We start from the raw sequence: 20,504 nt of genomic DNA on the forward strand, positions 1-20,504 counted from the left end.
TAATTGGGTAAGTATGTATTGCATATGTTAAATTCTATGCTCAATATTTCACCATTTAACCAGAATCATCTTCATTAAGAACCTTTTTTCCAAGTGTGTACAGTACATTACATATTGTATCGTAGGATATAGACTATCACTTTCCTTCAAATTTGAGGATGTGATAGATTCAAATAAATGTATCATATTAATAATTCGATGTTCAAATAGAATCAATGGATGGATTAAACGTTCACATCAAATCAATAGTAAATGTTTCATCGCCCCCTTGTGGCGCATGCAGTTCATAACCGGATGGGGTGGTAACTAACCACCTGATTCAGTTGCTAGGCACAAACGCTGAAAACATACGGCGGTTTTAGATAACTAGGTCTACATTCGCAAAGAAAGTTTATTAAGTGGACAAACGAGCAGGACTATCTGAATCGACAAAACATCGCATAGACGTTTGTTTGTTTACTAATCAGTTATCCGAAAAGCTATTGTGGTTTAGTACTAGTAATGTCTAGCGCTCTTTTATCGGAGGTGGGCTGGGATGAGGGTTTTGCTATCCCAGTTGCGAATGCAGAGAATAAAGCCTTGGAAGATGAGGTAAGTAGGTAATTAGATGCTATTTCACACACCGCCTCACATTTTAATAATTGCTGACAATTAGGTCTGTGTTAGCTAGCCCAATCATTGCTTAGCCAACTTTTCAATTTTGTTAAGATGCCATACGTGTACTAAAAGAACTAGCTAGCTAACATTTACCTGTAGCCTCTTTGCGTCTCAACAGCTTCAGAGGAAACAAAAGGAAAAGATGCTCATCGACAATAAGCTTTGTGAATGCAAAGACAGGATACAAGCAATGGCAGAACATCTGAACAATGTTAGGCAAGAGTTAACTCAAACTCAGGTACATGTTCTTTATTGCACAGTACGTACTGATCCAATGGATGGTACTGGAACTTTGTAGTTGGCGTATTGTACGAAATGTGTATACGTGTTAGGCCTAATGATTAATAAAATTAAATGTTTTTTAAACTTTGTAGTTGGCTGTTAAGCCGGCGTGACAGTGTGTATTTCACAGTGTGCATTTCTGTGCAGGCACTGTGCAAGGCAAGGGAGAGGGAGACGGAGTCAGAGATGCATTTCAAAGCACTGGCTGAACGAGAGATGGGTCGTCTGCGGCAGGAGATGTCACAGCTGGAAGATGAGCTTGGAGCTCTGCGAGAGAAAAAGAACTCGCAGGAGGTACTCGTTACCCTCCATCGTTACTCGTTTAAATGTTAAACATTGTTTTTGTTTTCAGTTGTTAGTCATTGTACACTGACTAATAATACAAAACTATTAAACTTAGTTCACATTCTATGATACGGTTGATCTATAGTACCATTACATTCAGGCATGGTTACTTACACACCCTCAGAACAGCATCTTCAAGGTTTCTCAGAAGCTGGAGGAGCTGAAGAGCCAGCTGAACTGGGACCAGCAGACCCTGGATGCCTGGCTGGAGGAGTCAGCGCGTAAAGACGAGGACACTATGGCCATCATCAAGTATGCCCAGCAGGATGAGAGCAGGATACGGGTAGGTCAGGAGAGGAGGGTGATTTGAGTAGTTCTGCAGTAGGAACCACATTCCTGGTTCTGGGGTTGTAGTTTACTGCTCAGGTTCAAATGGATTTCCTTTTAATGCCTCTTTGCATCCTTTCTTCTCAGGAGCTTACTTTGGCCATTGAGAAGAAGACTGTTGAGGCCAATCAGAAACGCAAGGCTCTGGACAACGAACTGACTGAGACCATGTCAGCACAGGTAAAAAAATTAATAATATATTATCTTGGTGAATGAATTAACTAGCTAAGTAGATAATTAAAGCACTGTTCACACACACCAGGACCAGACATTGTTTATTCTCATCAGTGACACACATACCTTGTGTTTTGTGATTAGATTGGACTGGATAAGACAGCAGAGAACTTCCGCCAGGCCCACTTGGAGAGACAGGACCTCATACGTCAGTGGGAGAACAGCATTGAGCAGATGAAGAAAAGGGACACAGAGATGCAGCAGTGTGCAATGGTGACCACTAGATGGCGGCCTACAATGTTACCTTTCTCTGGGTGGAAAACACATTACATTTAGTCATTTAGCCGACACTTTTATCCAAAGCGACATACAAGAAAGAGCAAAAGGTGCATAGGTCAATGATCATAAACAGCGAGAAAGCCCCAAAAACATTGTGGGTAGCCAAAACATGAAGCATACATTGTGAAAAGCAATTAAGAGCCAATGGGTAGAACCATAAGAGCATGTTACAAGTTACAATTAAATGACATGATCCACTAAAGTGGCCAGAGTGTACCTGGAGGAAAGCAAGCAACAATAATATAATTCACAGCGAGTACAAGTAGCAAAATCGGTTACAACTAACCAACAAGTGCAACAAGTCCCTCAATAAGTGTCATTGAGTTCCTGGAGGAAATAAACTAACATCTGATACCGTTGTACTCCTGGAACAAGTGCGTGAGAAATGACGGGACAAATGTATCAGTTTTCTGAACACATTTATCTACATAACTTGATTTAATTGATAGGTGTACGTGATATTCTGTTTTGCCTCACCTCCAGCTACTAACCCAAGTCAATCAAGATATCAGAGAGAGGAATGGTGTGATCCAAGAGAAGAAGACCTTTTTGGAGAGAGAAATAGAGAACAACAGGGAGTATGAGAAAAAGATAACCATGGCAGAGAGGCAGGCAGCCAAACTCAGACAGGATTTCCAGGAGCAGGAGAGGAACCGCATCAGACTAGTGGATGAGGTAAGGCAGACCTGCTCCTTCTCCATGTCAGCAGTCCAACTTCCTGCTTAGAGACACAGTGTTGCTAAATGAGATTGTATTACTGGCCTAGAGCTTATTATTGATTCGATTTGACTGTACGGCATTGTTTTTAATGGGTGGTTTCTGATCGGATGTTTCTGATCCATGTGTGTTCTAGCTGGACAGTCTCAGGGGCATGGTGGATCGGTCAGCCACAGAAGTAGAATCGATGAGGTCACAGCTGGCCAACGTGAAAAAAGAGATTCAGGTCAAAGCGAAGAAGTACGTTCTGTCCCAGACCTCATTGGTTGTTCCCCTCTATGGTTGGTCAGCTGAGCTGCCCCCTTGTGCCTGAGTGATGGTTTGGCTACCTGTGTGTGTGGTTGCAGAGTGAAGGCGGACAAGCTCCATAATTTGGCCCTGGAGGAGAAGCTGAGGGCCGTAACAGAAACGGCCCTCACGGTGGAGGAGAGGGCCGCCCAGATGGACCAGATGGTGAAGGAGGAGGAGCAAGCCATCAAAGTGAGACCCTGCTTTTGTGACAAATCGAGAACCTTTTTCGACCCACCGGTGTGAACCATTTGACTGACATGAACTTCACCGTAACTCGTTTGTAAGTCCGTCGCTACCTGAACTGATTCTGAGCCGTGTTTTTTTTTCTTTCTTTCGCGGGGGGCAGGAGGTGGACGCTGAGCTGCACCGCGAGCGGCAGGTGCTGTTCCGGAAGAGCCAGGAGCTGCAGGCCCTAAGGCTGCGGGAGAAGGATGCTGTGGCCCAGCTGTCTGGGAGCAGGACCGTCCTCGCCTCCCTGGACACACGCCTCACCAGACTGGACCAGGACTCCCTCAAACAGCAGAAAATCATCTACAACCAGGCATGGGAGAGGACCTCACACTTTTTGTATCCATTGAATCGGTGTATTTATTTTGTAATGGATCTGATTTATTTCCGAGCATCCAACCACAGACCTTCCACTAAATGACTCTAAATACCATCATCTCGTCCTTTACTACCACGAGATATGTGTGGACGTCGTGTGAGTTTATCTTCACCACTGCTTCTTCCCTGTCAACAGGACTTCCAGATCAAGCTGCTGGAGAGGAAGATGTCTCGTCTTAAAGGGGACGTGAACACGGATGAGAAGCAGGCCCTGGAGCACAAGACCAGCCAGCTGGCCGAGACCCTGGAGGAGAAGAGGAGGACGGCCGGCCTGCTCACCACCCAGCTGAAGAAGCTCCAGGTCCCCACCTCACACACACACACACACACACACACACACACGTCCTCTCACAACCCCCTGGGGCAGGGCACGGATGGGAGTGGACCATTCAGGCCTCGCGTTGTGCTGTTTTCCTGTCAGCTCCCATTTTTTTCTGTTTGTCGGAAAAGGCCGGCGCCTCTAGTATTAGCCTGCACTTTCAGTAGCCTGTTTTGCTGGATTGGGCTACAGTCTCACTTTAGTATCTGCCTCTGCCCACTGACAGGATGACATTCGCTGTGTGAAGAAAGAGACTGAGAAGACTGGATCCGAGAATCGAAACATGACCACCAAGATCGAAGAGCTCAACCTGTTTAATGACACCACTGACAAGGAGCTGAAGAAGCTGAGGCTCAAGAAGCAGGTGACGTCCCTCATCACAGTGTTGATCCACATACCATATTTTCCGGACTATAAGTTGCATCAGTCAAAAAATGCGTCATGAAGAGGAAAAAAACATATAAGTCGCACTGGACTATGTCGCATTTATTTCGAAATTTATTTCACAAAGACCAAGAAAATACATTTAATCTGGAAAGGAACAATAGCACAAAGAACAACAGGCTGAATAGGTGTCCGGTATGTTAACGTAACACATTAGCAATAGTATGCTATTGTGAAGCAGTTATTCAGCTTCACAATAGCATAAAGAACATACCTGGGAGGCTGAATAGGCTAAATTAACATAACAAGCAAGCGAGTCCAACAAGCAAGTTACCGGTAAACTAGTTCACCAAGCTCCCGATCTCATTCCACATCACCGAATCCATTGAATTCTTATATATATTTAGATATATAAGTCGCACCTGACTATAAGTTGGTCGCATGACCAACCAAACTATGAAAAAAAGTGTGACTAAGAGTCCGGAAAATACGGTAGTAGCCTTCCTGTCTATACTGACCCCCTCAACCATAGGAAATGTTTCGATCTACGATGAACGACAACTGTCTGTAAGTGGACGCCGCCCGCCACTCACAGGACACGTCTTGCCCCTTTGACCTCTCTGGTTGCCAGGACACCATGGTGGAGGACAACATCATGAAGCTGGAGATCAAGCGGCTGAGGGACCTTCTGTACAACAAGGCTGACGGCGTGCTGTCTCTGGAGAAGAGGAGGCTGCAGCTGCGCACAGCCATGAAGGAGAGGGAGGAGGAGATCAGGGTCCACAGGGAGATGCTCTGCAAGCAGGTTAAGATCACTGACCAGGAGCGTCAAGGGCTCAGGTAACTGTGTCCCAATGCACCTCCACTCCACCCCCTTCCTCCGTGTCATTTAGTGGCGGCCAACTGTGGGGGTTGATTGGTTCTAAAGACGCAATCTTTTACTTTTCGAGGACCATCTTGGGCCTTTTTCCTCTCCTCAAAGAGTCCCCCATGACCGAGTGCTTCTCCTGTGTTCCAGCGCCGAGGTGCACGAGAGACTGTCCAAGGTTGACAAGATGAGGACACGGTACGAGATCATGACCATCACCATGGCGACTCCCGAGGGGGAGGAGGAGAAGTCCCAGGCCTACTATGTCATCAAGGTAGGAGGGGCTTCGTGACATCTTTCGTGACATCTTTTCCCTTGGAAGCGTTCCCCTCGTCGATCGCCCCCCGTGCGCCTCCCTCCAGGCCGCCCAGGAGAAGGAAGAGCTCCAGCGGGAAGGAGACGACCTGGACGCCAACATCCGCAAGATGGAGAAAGAGATCCGAGCTCTGGAGAATACGCTGCACGTCGTCAACAACCACAACAGCACTTTTCGCAAATCCTTCAACAAAGTGACAGAGTCCAGTATGTATGACGAGACATATCCTCCCCAAATATTCAAATCTGGTCAAAATGTCCCCCCCAATATATTGATATAAAAATATAAGTACAAATATAAATGTGCTACGCTACGACAGGCAACCGCCCGCCCTGTCCAAAATGATCATAACAAATGTAATTTGTCCCCCCCAATGTTGACTCCTTGGCTACGGCCTTGGCGTGTGTCGCAGGTGAGGAGTACCAGGAGAAGCTGAGGCTGGAGGAACAGAAGAGGGCAGTTGAGGAGAAGTACAAGTTCAAAAGGCGCCAGATCAGAGAGCTCCAGGAGGACGTCCAGGTAGCTCGACCTGACACCTGGCTCGCAGCCCTCGGCGCACCTTTCCCGCCACGCCCTGTCTCACATTCTGGGTTTCTCATTCAGCCTCTTCCTTGTGTCTCAGCACGCACGAACACTGCACCTGTCGTTATCTGTCCTTTTTGTGCTCGTCATCCATAAATGGTGCTGCGTTCCCCTTGAGTGGCTGTAACAACAAAGAGGGTATAGACATGTATGTTTGGTTCCTGCTGAACTGGTCTTTGTCTTGTCTGTCTGTGCGTTCATTGTAGAGCATGAAAGACACTCTGGACCGCCTGCTGGAGGAAGAGGGCGAGGAGGACAACAGGACAGAGGACACTCAGTCACGGATCGTCTCCATCAACAGAGAACTTGTTTCCCAGCAGGAAAAACTGGACCGAGTTACAAAAACGGTTTGTTGTGCACCAAGCTCTCCTATTGCAATGGGTTGTTACCCGTACTGGGATCTGAAGAGATTTTAGACTCTTGGCTATTATGAAAATTGCAGTGTTATAATAGCAAAAATATTATTATGCTATTATAACACTATAAAGCACAGTTTGAGAAGTAAAACCCCCCCGACAATTTGACTATCATTCCGTTGAATTGAAAAAAAACATTGAAATACCCTCCCCCCCATCATAGTGTTCTAAACTGACCAAAGAGATCCGGTCAGCCAGAAAAAGTAAGGAGGAGACATTTGAGGAGAAGGACATTGCACTGAGGGAGCTGAAGGACTTCAACAGGTCCATCAACAAGATGCTGCTGGAGATCATGGAGGAACATCCTGACATCAGATCTGCTCTACAGCTGTACTTTGTTCAGGTAACCCTGAAAAAACTACACTTACAGTAGAAATCACATCCAGCAATGAAACAACCATAAATTCTGGTGTACGGTTAGTTTCTCCGTGCCTTCCTCGTCAAGTAGATGTACCCGTTTACCTCCAGGCTCACCTGCCCCTTCCCTCACCTGCCTCAACCCCAGTCAGTCGTCATAGCTCCAAGACCAGCTCTGCTCGTAGCTCTGCTTCCCTCAGGTAACATGATGACACTTCTCCTCCAAACATCTCCCCATTCTGAGTTCCTCATCAAACAATATTCTTCTGCTGTTGTGTACACGGTAGGTCTGCAGGGTCATCAACAAGCAGCAGCCCCAGGGCATCTGGGATGCGGTCTCCCCCAACCAAGACCCTGGAGCTGGGCCTGGGACTGTCCGTGACGTCCCCCCCCTTGATCACCTCTCCACGGCCCCTCAGTTCTGCCAGCAGCAGCACTAGCAGCAGCAGCAGCCGCAAGCACCGCAAGAGCCCTTAGGACAAGCCCCATGACACACACACACACACACACACCATAGGCCAGCATCAACAATACCCACATGTCATCAATGTCGCTGCCACCTTGATGTCACAGCCAGTAGAAAAGAGTGTGTGTGTCACTTTTGAACACATTGGACAAAGGGCCCTTTCAGTTTATTCATTTTCACGCATTGATGCATAAAACTCAATCATTTGCAGTTAAGTGAAAATAAATGTATGCAATTGAAATTATGTTCTCCATTCTTTTCTTACATTCTCCAACCATTATATCGGAATTGGTCCTAATAAACCAAAATCATGACTGTTATTTACAGGCCTTAAGACCTGTTCTCTGAACCTTTAGCTTTGAAAACATTCCTATTGTTAATGCAAGGAAGTGGATTATGCTGCACTTATTATGGTGTTTTATAATTATAAATGTGATATGTTTCAGTGTAGAAATAAAGCCTGCATTTGACATGCGTTTTGAATCTGTATGGCCAAAGCATTCATTTCCTATATTTACAGAGGAACCGTCTTTCAAAAATGGAGAAAAACATCTCCTGAAACAATGTAAGGTGAATTCGGGTAATCTGGGACATTGGGTAATGTGGGACACTTAAACTCCAGAGCGTTTTCTTCAACGCTATGACAATGTCTAGTCCACAGAACTTTTACCCTCGGTTTAGCATGTATGTTATGTGACTGAAAACACACAAAACTTGATTGGTGTGGTGTCACAGAAAATGCATGCAAAAAATGTCCCAGATTACCCGAATTCACTCCTACAGTTTATTTCTGCAGAAAGAATGAGAAAGTATAGTTGGTTATTGTTTGTTTGAGAAAGATATTTAGAAATGATGACTATGGTCTGATGCCACAGTCAATGACAATGTCAGTAGTTCAATCGTTAGTTGAGTAAAAAAATTTTATTTAAAAAAAGAGAAACATCAGTCAATAATGTTGAGTGAGATGTCAGAGTGGGGAAAAGAAGCAGTTAGTCATGCTGTTATTATATCATACTGTTTACAGTACTGTATTCCTTCATGTTATAATCATTGTTCATGTTTGGATAGTTGTTGCCAAAGTAAATGTAAATATTTGGGTATAAATGTCTAAGTCTCAAGAGGTTTTTGCACTTGTTCAGCTTCTTTAAGGAAAAGTACAACTTGATCCAAAAAATCAAGGACAACATAAAACATTTTTTTACGGGTTGTTGTTGATGACAAGGAAAACCGAGCTCTTATTTTATGAGGCAACACCTTCTTTCCAGGTATAGACTATTAATAAAAATGACTTCCTAGTACGAAACACAGGTAGGAAAACCAGGACAGTGAAACAACAGCCCCGTTCACGGAAGAATGTTCCAACAGGACCGATACGGCAACATTATGCTGCTATTCATATTGGCGGCATGTTTCACATTGTCAGCTGGACAAACGGGTAAGCATTGTCCCGTTTCATTTGACATTATTGCCCATTTTGATAATAGTCGTGGAAGTCTGTCAAAGTTTTAGCATACAAATGTGCTAGGTTTCTTTATGCTGTGAGGTATTACCTATACCTTTGAACCCACTCTTTGATTTGATAGATTAATATCAAAGTATAACAAAAATTGGAAATCAAGATCACACTTTAAATATGTTTCTGTGGGTGGATTGTAATATTACCACAGGATACCAAATACTCACACCAACCTCGCCAGCACCAGCTTCACCGGAAAGAGGTAGGCTATTACACACCAACTGTAGGCTATATTTTACATGTGGATGTATAATATACATGCATCTCAGTATTGTTAATACCCTTACTGGTTTTTACAGCATTAGTGATTGCGGTGACAACTTGGCAGTCTCATCAAGAACTGAATGAAACTACGGTTCCTCCATTAGTGCAACAGGTAATAGTTATAAATGTTCAGGAATGATCCCTGTCAGCTCATCAATCCATAGTTGAATTTACATGTAAATACATTTTTAAATAAAGGTTGATTTTTTTCTATAGCTCCAGGCACAACTACAGAAGTTACAACCACAGCTGGATTTTCAGATGACACTGAGGAAGATACAGAAAGTGTGACAGTGTGTCTGAATAATTCAGGACACAACTTTTCACAATTCAATTTTGTCAATTCTACTACCTATTAATTATAGTTGAATTATATTGCAAGTTTATAGACTATCACAACGTGCCACACATTGAGATAATACATCGATGGTGGTATTCTTTTCTTTATGTTTTACTTGAGAGTTTCTATGTTAAAAAGGGTATTGTAGTCTGTGTCTATGACTGGGTAACAAGTATATCAAACTATTCTGTATACACATTTGTAACTAAATCCCATGGCCTGGTTCTGAGCTTTGTTGTCTATCGATGTCTCAATATGTACTCATGCACTTTGTTTCCCTTCTGCTGTATGGCTTACTTCTGGAACCACTCTTTGACATTTTTTTCCAATAAATGGAAGTTATAACATTAAACAGTTTGACATGATTATGATGGATTGATTACAAAGTACACGCTAAAGTGGTGGTGTCAAAAGTCTATTTATATAACTGGAAAGAAACTTTCCTTCCATTATGAAAAGGAGGTCCCAGCAGTGAGACCGGGTGCATAGACGTTGTAAACAAGGTAATCGGGTTTCATTAAAGCACTAAGGATAATAACAATAAAAGCATCAATGCCTGTAATAATAAAGCTAGAATCTGCAATCCCCCTGACCCTTAACCTGGAAACAGGATCTACATCAAATAAAGTGAATGTGGTTACTAAAGAGCCTCTTTCGCCTTTCTTTGTCATCAACTTTACAGCCATCATCACTCGGGGTTTCTTAATAAAGACAGACGTAGGTTTTAAACATGGCCGCTGGCTCAGTAGATGGAGCAGTTGGTTGTGGTGTACTCAAGGCAGATCCACTCGTTGGTGTACTCTTTGTATCCTTCCACCTGACTGAGTCCACTGCCTGGAAAAGAGAGACACGTGGTCATTGAGATATGGAGGAAGAGTATGTCAAGTTTCAAGTGCATTTTGAAGGTACATTGGAGTTCTTGGTAATGCTCCAGTTGACAGTTTCCATAGGGGTCTAATCTAAATGTGGTCAAAATCTAAATCTCTGAATGAATAAATCCTATTCTTGCATGAAACATTTCTTACAACTAGAATATTAAACCCCCCAAAAAGAAAAAAGAAAGAAATACAATATTTTTTCAATTGTATCTTTTAAATATATTGAACCTGGCATTGCCCTGTGGTAGTAAGGTTGAGAGTGCACTACAAGAGAGCATGAGGAGCTTATGATGTCACCTTCTACCAGGTTGTGGAGACTGCAGTAGTTGGTGCCGTTGTCCATCAGGTCTTCCCAGGACTCTGACACTGCCTCTCCCTGGATGTGAAGAAGAGAAGTTGTGTTCACGTGAGGACAGTTGAGTGTGTGTCTCAGAGTTAGACTGTGCTCCTTCTGAAGTGAACTTAGCAACCTTTGACCTATCTAAAAGCTCACAGTCACACGGCACACAGAGGACTCCTCCATGGAATACAGGCTGAACCTGAGGTCGTCCACATCCTTGGTCGTGGGAGAGGTGTGCTTGGCTTTGATCAGGATGGGAGATGAAGACACCAACTACAACACAAGAGGATAAATGGTTTTTAAAGATGGCGAAAAAATCATTTTAAAAGTGCACAGTAGGGGATAGAGAATTGGGCCTTCTACCTCATAAAGACAGTTCTCTCCACCAGATTCACAGCTGGCCCTCGTCCTCCAGGCTTTGATCTGGTTCACCAGAGCCACATAGACATCCCGGCATGGGATGCCAAACAACCTGGGGAGAAAATAGAGCATGGCAAACATACAAAGAGATCCCATCACACACATATAATGGTACAGGCCTGTTTGGGCTGCTCTCCAACTGTTGTGATACATTATTTCTGTTTATGATCGCTGAGAGCCCAGGGGGCCGTTCTCGGTACGTCGCTAACTCAGTTAGCTGGATTTGATTGTTGACGATTTGTCATTATCTTGGATTGTTCGTTCTTCGAAGCTCATCCTGGACTTGCTGTCATAGCAACAGGTCCGTAAGCTTAAACCTGCTTGGGAGCAGGTTTATTTTATGTAAACACGATGAGATTGAGGCTTTACAAGCAGAGGTGATACAGGAAGTCTGTCACAGACATGTCTTGTCCCTTTTTACTACAGGAACCTGTTGCAGAAGGTGCAAGAATAATAAGCAGAATTTACATTTACATTTATTCATTTAGCAGACGCTTTTATCCAAAGCGACTTCCAAGAGAGAGCTTTACAAAGTGCATACTTTAGGTCACTGATCATAAGAATGTAACATGAAACCGAATTAATTGCTCATGCGTGATCGTTTTTTTGTGAAGGTGTCATTTACATAATACATTTGTTGAAACCACATAATATGACATTAAAGATGATAAATGAAAATATGAAAGTATGAAAATAAAAATAAAACATAGGCCTAGCTTACTGTAATAAGCGATAAAACGCGTTGTCACTGCATTTAATTTGGTCTGCTACTTTTTGCCAGCCCTCTTTCTTGGATTTTGCAGACTTTGAGATGTTCCCTGGCGTTCTGATAAAATCTTCAAATTCGGAGAAACCTTCGAGCAAGCTGTTGCTCTGTTGCGGAAAAAACAGGGCGCTCATTTTGGCCACGGTGAGCAGCCATAGACTTATGTGAGCAGCCAATAGGAGCGTTGATGATCAAGGTTTCTACTATCGATACATACCCCCTTTTAGACCAACGCATAACTCAATCCAGCTATATTAATTATAAACAACATGGGTGTTCGAAGAACCAAATTAGCCAGATCATGATTAGCAAGATGATGTCATCTTGGATGTGTCATTTGATCTCGGATGTAATAAGCGACGTACGGAGAACGGGCGTAAACATGTGTACCATTTCACGTGAGGATAAACTAGCAAGCCAACTACTCTAGCCGTTGTCTGTGATCATCCTAAAATCTTATGGAGTTATGTTTGCCACGTCATACTGAATGTAAAGGTCATACAATTTCTTCAACAGAATCCACAATCTTGTTGATCTCTGGATCGGTCTAACAAGCATGTCAGCCATAACCAGTATGAGAAATTGAGGCGGAGAGAAAAGTGAAATCACATGGTACCTTGTCTGATGTGAATTTTCATCTATAACCACACTGAGAGATCTCTAGATCTCAACAACAACAAAAAATGTAGTTTGATCTTCAGGAATTTTGACGTCATCTTGAGACATTAGCTATACCCTGTAGCTCATTATTAGCCACAATTTGATCAATTACTGAGTGAATAACTTCAAAGCCAAACGCACTTTCCAACTACATTCCATGCATTCAGCACACAGTGAGGTACATTATGGCTACATAAAAGTTATCATTTCTGATGTTGATGACAACATGGACACACCTATCAGTAATGCCCTTATACATATTATCACATGCCATGATAAAACTTGTCTATATCATTCGACTACCATGTAGGCCTTAACAATTCTCTCCTGTTCCTGTTCTCCAAGTCCATTACAATTAAACTGACCCATTCCTGGATCAATTGACCTGGATTCATTACATTACAATTCCTGGACTTTATACCAATCTCTTTCACATTCAAACACATTCAAAGAGAAACAAGACTCCATACCATATCACTTTGCACTGCGCATGGAGGGGATCTGCACTGGACACAGCAAAGAAGGAGACCCCCAGAATCAGCCCGAATGCCACAAGCAGAGATTTCACACGCATGGCTGGAGAAGTTTGGTCTGGTTCTCTGGGATGCTGAGTGCTGCTGCGGGGAGTTTGGATCTTCTTTTGACTGTCGGTGGGTTGGTGCCCCGGTCTTATAAGAGCACCACTGCCAAGTAGCTCATCCCAACACCCGGGTCATGTGAAAAGGTGAAGCAGGAGGCCTGTGCAGCATTGATTAGCACGGTTCAGAAGCATGTGAGAGCCATGGAAGGACGAGAGAAAGGTTGAATGCTTCGGTTTGAGATCTTACATCATAGTGGACTTATAAGTCATTTGCAATTCAGAAGTGTAATTTAGGTACACTGTCACCTTATAGACAGTCATCCGTTCATGATTACTGATGACTGCCACTTTCATGATCATTATTGGTGAAAGCAATACACATTTTTAAAGAACACAAATATGTTGCTTAACAGACTTCACTTGGAACATGAAAACCATGAAACTTTGTAGCATTTATCTTGCTTTTTCTCTTCAATGATGCAGTATTAAAATGGTTTCAGTCATGCTCCCTCGCACAAGTTCACCTCAGGAACTACAAATGACATAGTACTTGACCCTGCACCCACAGACATTATAGCATATTAAATTGCAATTAAGGTTGGCTCCAGTCCATAAGAGCAGTGCTCTTTGGATTTCCCCCCAAGAGGTTTACATCTGCTAATACATGAAACGTAATCATGTTCTACACGGGCAACTCAACAGGCCAAGCTGTTGTTTCTGTTTAGAGGTTGGCTGTGAAATGTGCTTCCTGAGCTGGATAAATATATTGTTAAAAGCTTAATGACATTGATATGAAATCTTTTTTTTGACAAAAAACACAAAAAACAAAGCTCTTGTTTGATTGCCAACCTGAACACCAAAAACTGCAATAAAACATGGTGTATGTAGAAGAAGAGGGGGGGGGGGGGGGGGGTTTGCGCTGATAGGTTAATGAAGTCAAAAAGTGAACTTCTCAATGGACTGAGGATATTTTGTAATTGTATGCGATGGCTCCCCCTTGTGGCAGCCTTGTAGTGATGTCAGAGCGCAGACTGACCTGTCCACTCGGGTAAATAAATAATGTTTTCAAAATTTAACTATTTTATTAATCTCAATAGTTCAATTCAATACCCTCACATTTAAAGGTGTAATGTAATGCTATATAATAAAGCTATGATATGGAGATTTTGAACGTAGCGACACAAATCACACTGTGAATATAAAAATGTAAGTGGTTTACTTTGACTGTACCAGACAAGAAGTAAATTGACATGTTGTTTCAAATATGGTTTGAACCTTTACATAGACATAAAAAAGCATAGTGGAAGGAGAAATACTGTAAAGACGGCTAGTGCTTGGATTAGGGGGAGGAAAAGGTATGGAACTGTGAGGGGATAGCAAAGACCGGGAAGGCACATTGCTAAATACTTTGAAGTTCAATCTTGGAACACAGTGGCACAGGTTATAATAGTCTCCAAGCCATTTAAATGGTACAGCTTACAACAAGCCCACCAAAATCTATTCGGAGACTTCAACATATGGCAAAATAACCAAGCAAAAAACACATTCAGTCTTCTTGGCTATGACTTCTGCAAACATATCCTTCATAACTTCAGCCTCAGGTAACTCTAAATGACCAAAATCGGTAGCAAATACATATTAATAACAATAAAAGCGCTAATTATGTGTGTGACAGTTGGCAAATGTAATGTAATATCACAGAATAGGAGTGCTAGTGCTAAAGTTAATTTCTAGAATACACTTTGGTCCAACACTCTGTTAGTCATAGCTTTATGAAACCAACTCATCATGAATCAGCTTATTGTGAAAACACATGATCTGACACAATGATGTGAATTCTAAGGGTACATTTAGAAATCGCTAACATTTCCTGTATCATAGTTCATTGTTCACCAGGAGAACATTTCGATCAATATTCAAGTGTATTCCAAAAGCACAAAAAATAGACAGTGATACAAAATCGTTGCTTTGTCCCAAAGTATATAAAATGTCAGTATGACCACAATAGCAAAAATTGTTCTCTGAAATATCTTTTCTTCTTTTGTTCTCAGACTCTGAAGACATTTGAAATCCCAACCAGAATACTTATGGAAGGGCGGTTATCTCCCCCGCGGGAGCAGGGGGCGGGGAGTGGGGCACGAAGCAGGTGCTCTCATTGGCTTTTACCGTTAGCTAGTATCTCTGGCTCCACATCCAGTTCAGTCAGACAGCAATAGCACATGCTCTGAGTGTATTTGGTGACCGTGGCTGACACAAGGAGAGAGGTAGGAGGAGAGAAATACAGAGAAAGGGGAAGAAAGAGAGGGAGATAAGAGATTTCTGTGTTAAATGTTACATTTGTGGGAATGTATGTCATGTCTTATGAGAGATACTGAGCGCTCAGACAAGTAACATTTTATAATCATTGCTCGGGGACAGGCTTTGGCAGTGTGGTGTAGGAAGCACTTCAACATACTGGGTCAAGGCAAGATGGTAACACCATAAATGATGAGTAATGATAACGGCACTTTTCTAAAACCCCCGCAAGGCAGCCAACTGAAGCACTTTTGAACCCTTACCATTGATCTTGCCTATGAACTTTGGCCTCTTTTCCTCCGGCAGGTAGATGGCTACAAAGTAGACAGGTATTCCTGACAGGGCGATGCCGATGCCGATGAGAGAGTTGATGGTGTCTCCGTAAAGCGGCACAATGACGAGGAAGAGACTGCACAGGCAGTAGATGAAGGGGAAGAACAAGGAGAGCTGTGCGGAGAGAGAGGAGGCAACGATCAGCTGGAGGTGGGGAAAAAAAAATGGAGACAGAGCAAAAAAGAGAGGGAGAAAGAGAGAGAGAGCGAGAGAAAGAGAGCGATCGGGAGAGAGAGGTAGAAAGCGAGGGAGAAACACGGGGGTCAGCAGGTGTGTCACCTTGACAGGCCTGTGTCTGTCAGGCTGTGTGACGCGGAGGTAGATGAGGCCGGCCACGGACAGCCCCACGAAGAGCCAGTAGCTGAAGCTGAAGTAGTTGATGAGCTGGAACACATCCTCCACACACAGGAATATCAGGCCCATCCCTCCCTGGAGGAGGAACACAGCACAGGGACTTCCATCATGAAAGGTCACAAGAGGAACCACATGGAGGCCTGCTCAGCGACATTAACACCACAGCGAGGTACTGTCCACAGCCACTGCACTGACATATTCACTCACGTTGAATATGAGGGCAGGAACAGGCGTGTAGCGCTCCATGTGGATCAGACTCAGGCTGTCTGGGAGGTGTCCCTCTCTCGCTCCTACGAAGAACAACCTAGACAACGCATGAAGCAAGGGGGATGATTACTGATGACATTGTTTTCATTTTATTTATGCTTTTATTTACAGCGACATACACTATAAATTAAGTACATTAAAATGAATAACTGCAACGTTAAACCTACTGTATATTTGTTTTGTGTGGGTACGGCTGCTGTAAAAGGACATAGCAATATTGTATATCGCTAAACTGTTCAAATCTGTTCATTTTGAATGAAGAAATTGCAAACATGGGTAACCTGGGTAAACATTTATGAATATTCTTCCAATGTTTTTATCAAGTCTTACAGCTAAACTATTTTAATACCCATGTATACTATAAGGCCTAAGGTGAACCCACCAGTTGTCCCAGACTGAGAAGAGAACATGACTGACTCTTACCTGGAGGCAGCAATGATGGAGGCGTTGAGCCCTCCATAGCAGGACATGGCCACAGAGATAGGAATGATCCAGCTGAAAGAGCCCAGGACAGCGTTTCCAAACGTCTGGAGAATTAAAAAAACATTTTAAAGCACATATTTCACAACAAACATAGAGAAGTACAATCATCTCTCCATAGTTAAGTGACCAGATCAGGGATCATATGAACAGTGCAGTCGCATTTCTGTCAGAGTTGATTATGTAGGTCAGGGAGACATTACCACGGCAACAGCGTCGCTGGCCAGCAGAGAGGGCATGTCCAGGACCACGTAGTAGGCCACGTTGGTCAGCAGGTAGATGATGGTCACAATGGGCATAGAGATAGCAATAGCCAAAGGCAGGTTCCTGCAAATACAACAAATATGTATGTCAACACTGACACATAACACAGTATGCACATATACAGTCACTCACAAACTTAAAAACTGAGTTTATTTCCTACAGTTCATCTGAAATGCCTCAGTACATTTGTTGAAAAATGATTAATTACATGTTATTGACTAAACAGGAACTAAATATACTGTAACTCCATAGATATAACAGCTCTATTGTCTAAGTAGATCCTATGGCCTTGATTGTAACATTTGACATGCTTACTTTACTGAGTCACAGGTACCATTTTACCATGACTGACTCATCAGCATTCCAATCCAAACAAGCCAGACATGAATAGAGCTCTTGTTTCTAGCCTTGGACCAGGAAGATAACATCAGTGCTACTGCTTTTGTGCAGCATTGTAACATGTTGTTGTCTTGTCTCTGTTAACACTTGGAATGTAGAGTTGTATGGACAATGAAGAACACCTAGGTAAAGTGAACACTAAAGATCTGGAACATTCTGAGTTTGAATCTGAGGGCGTAGCTGCTAGTTGACTTGTTTGAGGTATATGAGTGAGTGACTAAGTGAATGCATGAATGCGTGAGTTAGTACGTCTGCATGCATGCATGTTTGTGTCTACCTCTCGGGGTTCTGAATCTCTTCTGTGACAAAGTTGAGGGTGTCCCATCCAGAGTAGGAGAACAGTGCAGAGTACAGGGCCAGAGCTATGGGACCAGGTTCGACAGAGGAACCTTCAAATGGGCGTTCTAAGTTCTGAGTCTCTCCTGGATGGATACATAGGTAGATATAATAGAGTGAGAGATGGCAGGAGACAGGGAGAGGGGAAGAGTCAAAGAGAGAGAAAAAGAGGGCGAGAAAGATGAAAGTTGAGATGAAGATTTGCATGGATTTCATTTTTAGGTTTCACTCCTCTCACCATTAGCAATCTTTATGACTCCCATGATGATGATTAGGATGAGAGACATGATCTTGGTATATGTGAAGAGATCCTGGACCATAGTACCCCACTTCACATAGGCACAGTTAATAAATATCAACATGCCTGAAAATAGGGAGAGAGAGGGAGAGAGAAATATATTACTTGTGTGTACAACTCCTTGTACCAATCCCTCCTACTTTGGATAAGAATATATGTGGAAAAGTATGACAGTTTAGTAAGAATTTATACTTTTATTTTGTACTTATTTATTATACACAACACATACTGCACTTCAAATAATCTCTGCAGTCAGTGTCACTAAACCTCCATTACTCATTCATAGTTCCTGTCAACCTTTCTCCTCCCGTCGGTAACAGATGGATCTGCTGCCCCGGTCTGGACTGTGAGGCTGACTCATTGCATTGCTGCACTGTAACCTAAATACCAACTCGGTGTGCCACTTTCACACTGCTGAGAGAAGCCTCACAATGCAAGGCTTTTTTTCACTCTGGCACCTTCTGTGGGCCCTTTGGTCTAATTGCAGCCGGTGCCAACCCACAGGAGCATTGGGGGCATGCAGTGCTGGTGTGACATCACACTTGAACCGTGGGAGTACGTACTTCTCGTTCAGAAAACAGGGCAGTCCTTATTCCACAGAAAATCAATGATGGGAGAACATCACAGGAAGAGTGAGCACACCATCTGATATATCATAGGATTAAGCAAACTATCTCATTACACACGTTTTAAAAGGGTTTACTTTCCGACACCAGTATTAATAGCCATTAGTTGTACATGCTGAGGGATCCGAGGGATTCTTACAGATGCAGGCGGCAGCAATGAGGCGAATGGCGTCGTACGGTGGCTGGCAGGTGGGGTACAGCGCCTCCACCAGGTAGTTGGCGAAGGTGAGCGAGATGACGGCCTGGCTGGCCGGCTCGACCAGCAGGATGGAGGTCCACAGCCGGATGAAGGCCAGGAAGCCACCAAACGACTCCAGGATGTAGGCGTAGCTGGCGCCCGACTTGGTGATGGTGGTGCCCAGCTCGGCGTAGCACAGCGCCCCAAACACAGAGAACATCCCGCCCAGAGCCCAGATGACCAGCGACAGCCCGTAGGAGCCGCTGTACATCAGGACCCCCTTGGGAGAGACAAAGATCCCAGAGCCAATCATGTTGCCCACGATGAGGCACACCCCGTTGAGGAGGGAGATCTCGCGCTTCATCTGCATCTTCACCTCGTTACCGCCAGGCGGGACCTTCAGGTCCTCGTCGGACTGAGCCACCATGGCAGGACACAGTGTTCCTGACACGGCCGCCAGCTTCTGTCTCATCATGTCTTACCAGGGAGGAGTTGGACAAGATTAAGACACAAGAGCTACTTGACATTCATTCATATGAAGATATTGCTCAATGGCTTACATGGAGTTTTGGGTGAACTATCCCAAACTATTCCCTATGTTTATCTTAGGGAATAAAACAGAAGCCCATGTTCAGAGCCTCACACCATGCTTTGTAACGGTCACAGCACATAGTCTTTTTCCTTCAGCAGGGCCAGTAAAAGCACTCTACAATAGTTAATCTATAACATGGCAGTAGATAAAGCTTCAACTTAATATAAAACCTTTTATTTAAACAAGTTCAAAAGTAAAACATTCCATCAAGTCCAAGCCTAGAAACAGACAGCATGAGAAAACAGCTCAATCTCATGTCTTAAGGAAAACAAACAGAAAAGACACGTACCTGCTACAGTAAACAGGAGGAGAGCAGTCACAGCAGAAGGGATTTTCTGTAAGGGTCAATAATTTTGTTCAGGAAGTCATATCTCGACTAGACAGGTTTTCTGATTCAGGCAGCTGGAAATGGAGGAGCTCCTGATTGAGAGGCAGCAACAGGACGGTGAGTGTCGCAATATTCCCCAGCCGACGAGTGTTTTTCCAGCCCAGACGTGCCACTCTCCAGTTGCCCCGCTATTTTTGGGAGACATGCTCTCAGAAAGAGCCCCCCCTCTTGCCTCCATGGAATACCTAATAACACTACACACTGGCAGGGCTGAAGCCTTCCAGATCACAATTTGTATGTCCTGGTTGATGTTAAAGCAGATTACTGGAGCCCTGTTTCTGTTCACCACTAGACATTCAATAGCTACAAAACAGTATGTGGACATGCTCCACCATCAACAAGATACTCGGTATGTTGGCTCCACATCAGCTGAGGCCTCCTGTAGCTCTCTTTGTAAAGAGATGTATGGCCTGGGGGGGGGGGGGGGGGGGGATCATTAACAACAGAAGACCCTTGATGTTCCAAAGGTGGTGGGATTTTCACA

General features: G+C 43.6%; 3 protein-coding genes and 1 long non-coding RNA gene across 4 annotated transcripts; 2 read left to right on the forward strand and 2 right to left on the reverse strand.

The window, feature by feature from the left end:
• Positions 1-501: 501 nt before the first annotated feature.
• ccdc39 (coiled-coil domain 39 molecular ruler complex subunit) lies at positions 502-7,778 on the forward strand. The gene is made up of 20 exons (XM_067253521.1): positions 502-591; positions 776-895; positions 1,087-1,233; positions 1,409-1,567; positions 1,699-1,791; positions 1,930-2,058; positions 2,608-2,799; positions 2,978-3,081; positions 3,189-3,321; positions 3,479-3,673; positions 3,875-4,039; positions 4,284-4,421; positions 5,073-5,281; positions 5,460-5,583; positions 5,672-5,831; positions 6,038-6,144; positions 6,414-6,554; positions 6,787-6,966; positions 7,092-7,180; positions 7,268-7,778. Exons 1-20 carry the CDS (start codon positions 502-504, stop codon positions 7,455-7,457), a joined length of 2,865 nt encoding a protein of 954 aa, XP_067109622.1. The 3' UTR covers positions 7,458-7,778.
• A 956-nt stretch (positions 7,779-8,734) lies between these two features.
• LOC136959173 (uncharacterized) lies at positions 8,735-9,923 on the forward strand. The gene is made up of 4 exons (XR_010878723.1): positions 8,735-8,881; positions 9,114-9,164; positions 9,262-9,338; positions 9,443-9,923. It is a non-coding gene; the product is annotated as an uncharacterized lncRNA (long non-coding RNA).
• Positions 9,924-10,198: 275 nt separating this feature from the next.
• wu:fc46h12 (uncharacterized protein LOC568958 homolog) lies at positions 10,199-14,071 on the reverse strand. The gene is made up of 5 exons (XM_067253433.1): positions 13,101-14,071; positions 11,148-11,256; positions 10,938-11,057; positions 10,742-10,820; positions 10,199-10,400 (listed from the first exon to the last, which is right to left on the reverse strand). Exons 1-5 carry the CDS (start codon positions 13,202-13,204, stop codon positions 10,309-10,311), a joined length of 504 nt encoding a protein of 167 aa, XP_067109534.1. The 5' UTR covers positions 13,205-14,071; the 3' UTR covers positions 10,199-10,308.
• A 338-nt stretch (positions 14,072-14,409) lies between these two features.
• Positions 14,410-20,040, reverse strand: LOC136958743 (Y+L amino acid transporter 2). The gene is made up of 10 exons (XM_067252840.1): positions 19,922-20,040; positions 19,002-19,517; positions 18,177-18,302; positions 17,880-18,024; positions 17,143-17,266; positions 16,883-16,986; positions 16,400-16,496; positions 16,118-16,267; positions 15,769-15,952; positions 14,410-15,457 (listed from the first exon to the last, which is right to left on the reverse strand). The coding sequence occupies exons 2-10, from the start codon at positions 19,513-19,515 to the stop codon at positions 15,363-15,365; spliced, it is 1,539 nt and encodes a 512-aa protein (XP_067108941.1). The 5' UTR covers positions 19,516-19,517; positions 19,922-20,040; the 3' UTR covers positions 14,410-15,362.
• Positions 20,041-20,504: the final 464 nt, after the last annotated feature.

The sequence above is a fragment of the Osmerus mordax genome, chromosome 16 (genome assembly GCF_038355195.1).
Source record: "Osmerus mordax isolate fOsmMor3 chromosome 16, fOsmMor3.pri, whole genome shotgun sequence".
NCBI lineage: Eukaryota > Metazoa > Chordata > Actinopteri > Osmeriformes > Osmeridae > Osmerus > Osmerus mordax.

What these genes read in the sequence shown, in the direction of transcription:
- ccdc39 (XM_067253521.1), top strand. Translation starts at nt 502, where the DNA reads ATGTCTAGCGCTCTTTTATCGGAGGTGGGCTGGGATGAGGGTTTTGCT. An exon ending in AGGATGAGAGCAGGATACGG is followed by an intron (nt 1,568 to 1,698) that starts GTAGGTCAGGAG and finishes CTTTCTTCTCAG; the next exon opens with GAGCTTACTTTGGCCATTGA. An exon ending in AGGAGGAGCAAGCCATCAAA is followed by an intron (nt 3,322 to 3,478) that starts GTGAGACCCTGC and finishes CGCGGGGGGCAG; the next exon opens with GAGGTGGACGCTGAGCTGCA.
- wu:fc46h12 (XM_067253433.1), bottom strand. Translation starts at nt 13,204, where the DNA reads ATGCGTGTGAAATCTCTGCTTGTGGCATTCGGGCTGATTCTGGGGGTC. An exon ending in GAGAGAACTGTCTTTATGAG is followed by an intron (nt 11,058 to 11,147) that starts GTAGAAGGCCCA and finishes CTTGTGTTGTAG; the next exon opens with TTGGTGTCTTCATCTCCCAT. An exon ending in TCTCCACAACCTGGTAGAAG is followed by an intron (nt 10,401 to 10,741) that starts GTGACATCATAA and finishes TCTCTTTTCCAG; the next exon opens with GCAGTGGACTCAGTCAGGTG.
- LOC136958743 (XM_067252840.1), bottom strand. Translation starts at nt 19,515, where the DNA reads ATGATGAGACAGAAGCTGGCGGCCGTGTCAGGAACACTGTGTCCTGCC. An exon ending in TCCATCATTGCTGCCTCCAG is followed by an intron (nt 16,497 to 16,882) that starts GTAAGAGTCAGT and finishes TGCGTTGTCTAG; the next exon opens with GTTGTTCTTCGTAGGAGCGA. An exon ending in ACAGACACAGGCCTGTCAAG is followed by an intron (nt 15,953 to 16,117) that starts GTGACACACCTG and finishes CTCTCCGCACAG; the next exon opens with CTCTCCTTGTTCTTCCCCTT.